The 10,789-nt window shown below is 40.3% G+C and overlaps 1 protein-coding gene across 1 annotated transcript; it reads right to left on the reverse strand.

The window, feature by feature from the left end:
- Window positions 1-4,659: 4,659 nt before the first annotated feature.
- Window positions 4,660-10,663, reverse strand: il17rb (interleukin 17 receptor B). Its single transcript, XM_080014851.1, has 8 exons — window positions 10,551-10,663; window positions 10,368-10,392; window positions 9,899-10,015; window positions 9,473-9,579; window positions 8,648-8,774; window positions 7,912-8,043; window positions 7,542-7,816; window positions 4,660-5,302 (listed from the first exon to the last, which is right to left on the reverse strand). The coding sequence occupies exons 1-8, from the start codon at window positions 10,617-10,619 to the stop codon at window positions 4,889-4,891; spliced, it is 1,266 nt and encodes a 421-aa protein (XP_079870977.1). The 5' UTR covers window positions 10,620-10,663; the 3' UTR covers window positions 4,660-4,888.
- Window positions 10,664-10,789: the final 126 nt, after the last annotated feature.

A 10,789-nucleotide genomic window follows, 5' to 3' on the forward strand; every position in this document is an offset into this window, starting at 1 on the left:
AGGTGAGCCCAATGGGTCGGTCTGGTTCTGTGTAGACTACCCAAAGGTGAACGCGGTGTTGAAATTCGACATATACCCAATGCCCTGGGTCGACTCCTTCATCGGTTAGGCACCGCTCAATTTTTTACGACACTGGATTTAACCACGGGCTCCTGTTAAGATTCCCTTGTTCAAGATTCAAGATTTTTTATTTGTCACATACATACTTTCATACATATATGCAGTGAAATGTAATGCAACGCACCCGGTGATAGCACACAATATGTCCTAGGAAAAAATAAAAATAAAAAAAATATTTCTAATAGACCGACTGACTCCTAAAACGTAATACAGTAAGTTGAATACTTATAGAATAAAATAAAAATATATAGAATAAAATACAAAAAAAATAAAATGAAATAAAATGGAATAGATAGAGGGATATGCCTATGTATATACAGATATGTGCATTAAAGTGGCATGTGAATTAAAGTGGCATGTGAATGTGAATAGAGTGAGGTAGTGTTTGTCTACAGAGTCCAAGGAAAAATGTTTATCAGCCGGGACGGTGGAGCCGCCCGGGGGGACCCGGTCGGGTGGGGATGGAGCAGGGCAGGGCCGGGATGATGATGACCAGGAGATGGGGTCCAGGATCCGGGTGGAGAGACGGGGAACCAGGCTGGATGGAGATGGACGGAGAGCCTTGGTCGACGAGCGGAGACAGGCAGGTAGACCGGGCTGGCTGGACTTGCAGAGACAGACTGGGTCGACGAGAGGAGACAAGCGGGTAAGGGGAAGGCGAGACAACGAGACATAAACTAGGAACTGGGAAGGGAGCCAATAGCGATACAACTCGGGGAAAGCTAGTTGACGGTCTGGCAAGGAGTGGCTAGGAAGCTGGGGCTAAATACTGTGCAGGTTATTGATCCCAGGTGTGTGCAATTGGGCTTGAGTAGGGAGCTGCAGATGGGGCAAGGGCAGCCTCTAGTGGCGCTGGGAGGCCGTGGGCCTAACATGTTCGGTGCCCCAGCCACCTTTCAGAGACTCATGGACTGCATCCGCATGTAGCATACGCCACAGCCAACTTAGATGACGTAATTATTCGCAGTGACACCTGAGGGTGGCACATGCAGCATGTGGGCGCAGTGCTCAAGTCCCTGAGGTGGGCGGTGGTGTGAGGTTGGGCAGAGGGAGGTATGGTATCTGGGGTACCACTTGTGAGGAGGACTGGTCCGACCCCAGTAGGATAAAACCGCAGTGGTCGCGACCAGTCCGAGCGGCTCTTGGGGCCGGCTGGCTGCTACAGGAGGTTTGGAGCCGACTTTTCAGCGCTTACCAGCCCTTTGTCTGATTTAACTCAAAAGGGTGAGTCAGATCGGGTCCAGTGGACGGCGACGTGCCAGCAGGGGTTTGAGAAAGTAAAATCAGTGGAAAGCACTGGCTTCACAGAAGCAGTGGTTTCTGTGGGAAGCCAGTGCTGTTTACACCTAACTTTTTCCTCCCTTTCTGCCTGCAGACTGACGTACCGGACAGAGGGCTGGGGGCAGTGTTGTCCCTGCAGGTGAAGGGGGCCGAGCGACCGGTGCTGTACATCAGATCTCCGATGTACAACACAGAAGCTCTCCGAACGGGAAACGAGGTACAGTACGCTCGAGAAGGAGTGTCTGGCTATTAAGTGAGCCGTCGGCACCGTTAGCTCTCTGTTCCGGTGTTTTGTGACTAGAGGAGTTCATTTTTTCCAGCCTGGTTACAGTGTAATGCTATGGTCAGGCGTGTTTGCAGCTGTGGGTGGGTTTTGTACGCCCCAATTAACGGCGGTTATCATTCTGAATTAGGGCTGCATGATTATGGCTGACATGATAATCATGATTTCTTTGAAATCCATGGGGTTTATGATTGTCTTTGGCAGATTTTGTTGCTACTGTATGCTGTACAGTGTTTACTCACTGGCTGGTGTTGTTTTGTATCAGTAATGTGCTCCTCTTTACATCAACATGTGATGAGTATCAACAGGTATGTTTTAAGGCACTTTATCTGTATTAAATGTTGGTAGTGATGTACACACATATTCTTGACCTGTGCTATTGTTTTGTTTAAATTGTTCAGGGAACAATGTATTTAATTTTGTTTGCATTTTTTTCTGCTTTTTTTTTCTTGGACAAGGGTTGAGGACATGAGACTACATAATGGATTGAAGAGTTTCCAACTTTTTTTGGTTTGTCACACATATGTGCAGTCTTCCGATTCTCTAGCTTTCTCACATGTAACCACTTCATGATGACATTCATTGATATGTTTTAAGTAAATTGCTGCCTTCTTATGTAATCGTCGTTTTGATGTAAAATATCTACACCAAGTAGATTTGCTGTTGCCTGTATTTCCACTTCTCAAGCCCAAACTGAAAGACATTTAATCTGTGACACTTGCAAATAACATTCAACATAAGGGTTCTCATTGTCTGAGATTATTGTGGGTGGAGGGGTTTTCCTCCATGTGTCTATCAACAGCAAGTCTAATAATTTTGTGATTGTTTTTATTTACACTCATTGTAAATGATAACATTCTAAAGGAGCAGTTGCCATCACTAACAATAGCTAATTGTTTTAAGTATGTGACAGCTATTATTTGGAATGAATGATATTCAGTTTCACGCAATTTGCACGCACGTTGTTTTTGTTGAGCCGTTGTTAAAGGAAGGAATTTATAGCTTGTACTACAATAACATCAGATAAATTAAAATTTGTTATATGGTTAATTCTATCGTCAACATTTATAGCCCAGATTGAGACTTATCATGTTGGCCTTTGAAATACAGTATGTGGAGGGTATTGGTTGTATTCGGCAGATTTCTTTGCTACTGGATGCTGTATAGTATTCATTCACTGGCTGGTGTCGTTTTATGTCAATATTCTGTGCTTTTAGTCTAGTGATTTTAAATAGTGGTTGGCCTTTTACTGAATGAATTTGCAGTATAACAGAAATGCCTGTAAACAGAGTCAATATTGTTGACTAAGCTACAAAGCTGCTGGGTGTCATACTGCAAATGTCCAACTGTGCTGCGTGCGTGTGAATCTACAACTGTATAACATGATCCCTGCTTAATAATTGCACGTGTGTTGCCAGTAATTGTTAATAAGCATGCATCATTATTTACCAGTGATCTCTGAATGGCTCCATATTATGTATGGGACACACACACACATATACACACCCAGAATTTTCTCAATCACACATACAAATGCACTAATACAAAGGTGCACACTCATGACCGATGTATTTCTTATTACATATTACTTATTTTTCCGTAATGTGAAGTCATAATTTTCAACACCAATACAGCCAGTCACTGCAATTAGTTAATGCAAACGTTGTCTTACAGAAGGTATGTTGCCTTGGCCATTCTAATATTGCAATATAACCTCTTCCTCGAACATTGTCTTTTATTCTACCAGTCAGTTTCATGCCCTGATAAAGTTAGTCACTTCTATTAAAACATCATCTTGGTCACTGGCTGTCCATGTCAAAACCTTTTGGGTCTTGTGCTTAAGTACTGCTGTCAAACTGATAGCTGCACAATGCTTGTTCCTGGAGTCTCCAAACTGTATATCACCCTGATGAAATGAGCCTCTTAACAGCGAGATGTGTGGAGTATCAACAGGTATATTTAAAGGAACTTCATCTGGATTAAATGTTGTCAGAGATTTTGCAGCAACTTCTGTCTGCGTTTTTTGTAGTCCTTGCGTAAAGAGTTTTTTCCAGAATTTTCAGAGTTTTTGTTCAGAGGTCTTCTAAAGTATTTTAGTGTTTTGTTTTGTTTGTTTTGTGAGAGAGAGAGTGGCTGACCTCTAAAGCAGCGCGTTCTGCCCATCGTTTATTTTTGCCTTGGAATTTGGGCTTCTATGAGAACCCACAAACATAATGAAATATTTCAAAACACAGAAACAATAAATACATGTTCCTTGTATTATGTAATTGCTTATGGTTATTGTTACGAGAAATTATAATTCAGAAAAGATTGTATACATTGATATCTCTGGTATGTCTATAAATTCTGACAGTGATGTTATTGGGTTTTTATTTTGTAGAACTTACTCTGGTGGATATAAGTTGTCCTAAGAAGCGTATTTATTGCTGCGCTTTGTCTTTACCCGATTGTCTTCGGGTAAAATGATACCTCTCACTTTGTAACTTCATATGGCTAAGATTTTGTATCTGATATTCCTTTGGTTAAAGTCCAATTGTGACTATTTCTGTCATGTGATCTGTGTACTCTGTCAATTTTTGCACATGCGTCCAAGGATTTCTCCATTGCAGCATACATCTGTGTGTGCCGCCATCTTAGTGAGGTTGAGATTGTTGATCAAACTTCTTCCACAATACTGAACCGGCGATCTGGATGAAACTCAAATGGCGCCATGTTGGAGCTGCCCCGAATACACATCTTAATTATTTCATCACTAGACTGCAATGCTATCATGTGAACTGCGATCGCTGTAATTTGCTATACGTTTTATAGCAAATTACAGCTGTGGCAGGTTCGCAAACACCCTCAACCCAAGTGGCGTTTTCAGGGACCTCCGGCACAAAGACAGACACAGAGGGTTGTTGACACACAATTTATTGTAGAGTGGGCTACGTGGAATAAGCCCAGGAGCAGATGGACATGTGTCATGACAAGGACTTCTCTCCTGAGTGTGTGTGGTGATGGGGGTTTTACCTGTTACTTGTTAGACCAAGCAACAGGTATACAACCAATCTGATCCTGGGCTCCTGACAACCATTCAGATATTCTATGCAGCATATCTTCATTCTACCTGCATTCTTAAAATGACCCTTTATTTATTTAGTAACTTTATGAGGAAAAAAACTAATCTACTGTAACATGTTTAATGAATCATGTGCAACATTTTTAAACAGTAATTACAGAATGTACCTGCTGTAGCTCTGTTGTGCTAGACTGATGTCTTGTGAGCTGCCCCAAGGCCTCTCTGAGGTTCTCTCTGCTCTTCTTGATGTAAACTTTCTCAGCTCCAAGCCTGATTCTGCATGTCATCTTTGAATCCTTCCTTTTATAATGGAGACTCCTACACAGCTTCTCCAAGTCCTTCATTAAGCAGAATTTCTTGCAGGCCATTAGTTCCACAGGAAGCCTTCTACGGTATCCATTACGGCACTCACCGAGTTGCAGTGTCCAGAACTTAGCCATCTCGCTGGGGCTCTTGGCGTGGCCCGCCACCATGTTGAGAACCAGAGGGTAAAGTTCATTGGCTGTGGCAGGGATGGAGGGTCCGAGGAACCCATGCCTGGGCGGATAGCTTCTGGGCTGAAATATAATATCATATATTGGAATACAGTGGGTCTCAACGTGGGGTCTGGGGACCCCCAGAGTTCCTTTAAGAGGCTTCAGGGGGTGGCCAATGCCCATCAAAATAATTAATAATTAATTCACCATTCACCATTATTTAATTTACAACAAGTTAGCACTGTTAGAGAAGGGACAATAATGACCATTTTATCCTGGTTCAATGAAATGACTAAATAAGACATAAAATCAAAACTACGTAACAATAAAGATCTTCTCAGATTGAGATCCCAGAGACAAACTGTGTCAAATGGAGTCTGTGGCCTAATGTGTATTAAATGGAGGGAGCTTGATATGAAAAAGGAGAATGACAATCACTGTTAGAAGAGAAGAGAGGAATAGAATACTGATTTTAACTCGAAACAACAATTCAATCTCAGTTAACATGTAAACCAAGTGGGCACTGTTTTTGCAGTACATTTTTAAGGTCATCAGAGGAGAATAATTCAATTCAACATCATTTGTGACCCACTGCAGCAAAACCTGTTGTCTCGCGCATTTCTAAAATCGGCAGCAGCAGCCAAATAAATTAATAAAACCTTTCTTAAAGGAAAATTCGATTTTTCCAGATGTGTTCCTTTGTGGTTTTTTTGATCTCTCATCATATTTTCAAACCAGAGTTTGATTTATAAATAGTAGAAACATGTTAAATGGTAAAGTTAAATATTCCCATTAGATTACATGGGGAAACACAGTTCACTTACCGAGACGCGAAATAGCGCTGAACAACGACGATCGAACGTTTCCTTTAAAGCGAGCGTCCAGGTGAAGATCATTCATACATATTCCATGTGATGTGAAGTCACAATGTGGAACCGTTTTGCTAGAGTTCAACCTTTCAATCGTACTACTTTTACACACACACGGAGACATCATTGTGGAGGGGGCATGTACCAACGTCTACCATGGAAGAAAAAATCCTGACGTCATTGATGTCACTTCCGTAAACAAGAAGAGGATCCGGTTTCACTTGTCTGTGAAAACTTTTGTCTCCTTGTTGTTATGGATTGAGAGAAGTGGGTGGAGGAAGATCGAAATCATATCGACCTTAATCTGACCAGTGTGATAGATCCAAGTCAGTGTAAGCAGCGCGTACTGGACTTAATTTTCTGCGATGATAGTCAGTTCTCCGACAGCGACGCTGAGAACGACAGCACTACTAAATCTGATATCATCCCGGATTTGGAGAACAATTCAAACAGCGGATTTCAACCTGAATATGGCGATGAAACTGAATATTTTCAAGAACCACCAGAGGAGACCGACGATATGTCCGTTGTTACAACGGAAGAAGCTTGTTTACGTGATGAAGTCCGTTGAGGTTGGTGATTGGCCGCCATCTTGCGCATTTCTAAAATTGCCAGGAGCAGCCAAATAAGTTGAAAAAACCTTTCTTGGAGGAAAATGTGATTTTCCAGATTCATAATCCTTTGTGTTTTTTTTAGCTCTCACCGAATTTTCAAAACAGAGTTTGATTTATAGATAGTAGAAAAATTTTAAACCCTGGAGTTTAATATTCCCGTTAGATTAAATGGGGAAACACAGTTCACTTACCGAGACGCTAAATAGCGCTGAACGACGCAGATCGATTGTTTCCTTTAAAACGACCAGGTGAAGATCATTCATCCATATTCCATGTGATGTGAAGTCACAATGTGAAACCGTTTTGATAGAATTTAACCTTTAAATCATACTACTTTTATACAAACGGACCCACTGTTGTGAAACGGCGAAGAAGAACCCTTCACGCCATGCACCTACGTCACTTCCGTAAACAGACGGTTAAAGCGCAGCACGGGGGTGTTCGGTTCTCAGTTGGTTCTCTCAAAGTTTACATCAAGAAACTTTCTTCTCTGTATTGTTATGGATTACACGAAGCGGGTGGAAGAAACTCTGAATCAGATCGCGGACCTTGATCTGACCAGTGTGACTGGTCAGACTCTCCACTTTCTAATGATATGAAAAATGATACACCAAATGACCCTAAAGTATGTGGTGGGTCACATATTTCAATATTCACTATCAATGCCATTGTGTATTTGGCTCGTTAACAACAATTATAAATAATATCATAACAATATTATAACAATAATAAATATAATCAAATTTTGTTAAAGGTTTGTATACAATTCAATGCCTCCTTAACCTTTTTTTCCCCATTGATGAGTACATAAGGTTATAGTGTATTAAGTATTTCCACCTGTGGGCAGATGACGATGACTCTCTCTGCAGTCTTGCTCTGTTCTGCGAGCCATCGTATCGGCCCCAGCTCAGCGATCTTCCCCTGCTGCCAGAAGTCAACAGCCACGCTGCAGCCGCCGTGCCAATGGAGGAACTCGGCCAGGGCCACCACAGCCCTCTGGAAGACCGGGTCCTCAGCGGGGTAAACCAGGAGGACGGACACGTGGACCGCGGGAGACACAGGGAGCCGGGTGAAGCCCAACCAATCAGCAAAGCCTGGCCTGAAAACCTTAGCTGCAGAGAAGGTTAAAAAAATACTTAACAATGGAATATTGTATGCAAATATCTGTACTTTATTGAGTGGAGCCTGTAAAAAGGGTTCTACTTACATAATATGAAACAGGAGGTGAGCACCACCAACCCAGCCAGTCCTCCCAAACTGACCACCAGAAGGCTGGCTGACTTTTTAGGACTTTCCATCAGCTTTCCTTTAGTCGTACTTACAATGTTAGGGTCTGTAACTGTATATATGAAACCACAAACACACAGTTAGTTCTTTGTTTCAAATATTAAGTTTAACCTCCTGAATTAAAAAATATTGAATACATGAAAAAAACGTTTTTTGGAAAGGCATAAATAAAAATGGTAATACACAATAAACATGGAACTACAGGATGGAAGAAATGTGAAAATAATATACAATAAAAAGTCAACAATAAAGTAAGATTACAAAAAAAAAATATATATATATATATATATATATATTTTTTTTTTTTTAAATCTTACTTACTATATACAATAAACCTGTTGATAAATAATAAACCTGTTGATAAAAATACATATAAAACTAAAATGAAACAAAAAAAACAATAAAAAAAAACTTTAAAAAATGTATAAAGATCGGTAAAGATATTTGTTCTTTCTTTATCACTCATTCTGAAGTGGATCAACTACTTTAATGTTCTTTCAGTGTCACTAGTGTCACTAGTGTGGAGGATGTCATGATGCCATAAGACACTCCAAATGAAAACAAACCATATACTGTATATATGTGAACAAAAAGTACAAAATCATACAGATCTGACTGTAACAGGAAGGTTATATCAGCATATGATTAAAACTGACATTGTGGAGTCACATAAATTGTGACAAACTTGTAGGAGGGGCCGCTGCCTAGCGGGGGGAGGGGCAGGTTTGCAGCCTGGATGGTGGTGTGGCCTGGGAACACGTTGACCAGCTGATGGAACCACAACTGGGGTTGGAATGATAATAAAATAATAAAGCATGTGCTGAAATGGGACTTCTCATTATAAGACATCAGGTTCATTCTGATGCTCTAACGTTGACAGTTACAAATCAATCTACTATTGAATTTTCAAAGCCTTCTATTTTCATAATATAACATAGTAGGTCCATGTGGTTCTAACTTTCTGGTGAAAGAAACATCAGCCTAAACATTTTTTTATGTAATACTCAGGATAGCTGATAATCTCACGTATCATAACACAATTTGGTTGGTTTAAACTTAAACTTTAACGAGTCTCTTTTTTTCCACTATTCCTCTCAATTTCAAGATTCAAGAGATTATTTGTCACATACATATGCATACGGTCATAAATATATGCAGTGAAATGTCATGACACCCAGTGATTATGCACAATAAGCTCTATAAGCTCTAAAAATACTACAAATACTAAAATGTGTGTAATTTGCCTTATGCATTGCGTTAAAAAAAAACAAAAAAACGTATTTCATTTATGAAGCTTATAGTTCTTTTGGCATCTTATCTCCTTCCATGATTCCCCTAGACGGGGCCTGCGGTGTGTTGCTGATCTGAAGGGTTACTAGAATGTATTCTAGTATTAAAGTACTATATTACTCTGGGCATTTACTGTTAGCTTCTCTCCAAAACCATAAACTGATTGTAAATATAAAATTATACTGGAATACCTGTTTGAACCCAGTGAGGTTTGCATGGGCCAAAGCTGGTTGGTATTCACAGTGGTATTGCTCATCATCCGTGACAATCCGAGTTCCCGTCAGGTACTCGATGCTGGCTGCCAAGAGGGAAAGAAAGGTAAGGTGGTTGATATGACATAACTGCATAACTTATTTATTCTCGCATGCAAAGGCATACCAGCCCAATTACACAGTATATTTATTGTAACTTATAATGTTGCCGTGGTGGTAACTCATTGATTTGCTAATTAATCAAATTTTAAGTATTTACAGCAATTTACAATATGGTCACCTACCAGCTTGACATACTGTATAGGACAGTGAAGCCACCGCCGTTTTAATATTACATTCTCCGTATACGGCACTATAGCCCTGCATAAATATATGAATACATACAACTGTGGACATGGAACCTACCGTCCACATTGACAGCCCAACTTAGGTTGAGCATGTTTTTTCCGTCCAGCAACACCAGCTCCACGCTGAGATCAGCCAGGAAGCTGGGGGACGCGGTCCGCGCAACGGGTGGAAAGTCTGAAACAACGAACGCGTGTTCTATCTTGATCACGACACACAACTTAAAGAGATGACTACTCCAATGGTCTACTCCCAGCATACACACAATTGTTAGATTCTGAGATGTATTTATGTTGGAACCTGGATTTATTAGGTCAATTGTTTGTCTGTGCTTCGCTCTTAATGGCACGAGTGGCTACTTAATAAAATATGGTGTTTAATTTTCCATAAATTATTATTGCTAGTATAATAATTATTGCTATAATAACGTGTGCCATACTTGTATTTGACCATTCATTTGAAAGATGGGGGAACGCATGTCGTTTTGTTAATTGTACTTTTGAAAGCATTGTACAGGAACCGAACATACCGTAGTTTTCATGACAGTTCATTTCCTATAAAAAGATCAGAAGATAAAAAAACTATGAAAACAAATAATAATAAATAGTTATAAAAGCCTACAACTATATTGCTATTACTACTACTACTACTACTACTACTACCCAATAATAATAATAATAATAATAATAATAATACAGCGTCCAAAACTTACAATTTCATGGGCTATTCCTTGGGCAGTAAAAAAACAGAAAAGTGCTATTATAGTAGTGGCACACATCATAAAAAATGTCCCTTAGTTAAACTAAATAAATATTTAAAAAAATGTTCAACAATAGTCACAGAAGAAAAACAAAAACTGGAAGCAGCCGCCAAAACGCAGCCCCTGTCTCGCAGCAGTGGCGTTTTACCGTTAGCTATGCTTTTAAATACCCACTCCCAAGCCCCGCCCCC

Source organism: Zeus faber, assembly GCF_960531495.2.
Source record: "Zeus faber genome assembly, chromosome: 15".
Lineage (NCBI taxonomy): Eukaryota > Metazoa > Chordata > Actinopteri > Zeiformes > Zeidae > Zeus > Zeus faber.

Excerpts from the sequence above, each read along its gene's own strand:
- il17rb (XM_080014851.1), bottom strand. The coding sequence starts at position 10,619 with ATGATGTGTGCCACTACTATAATAGCACTTTTCTGTTTTTTTACTGCC. Across the intron at positions 10,393-10,550 it reads AAGGAATAGCCCATGAAATT|GAAATGAACTGTCATGAAAA; the intron begins GTAAGTTTTGGA and ends ATCTTTTTATAG. Across the intron at positions 9,580-9,898 it reads TTGGGCTGTCAATGTGGACG|CCAGCATCGAGTACCTGACG; the intron begins GTAGGTTCCATG and ends CCCTCTTGGCAG.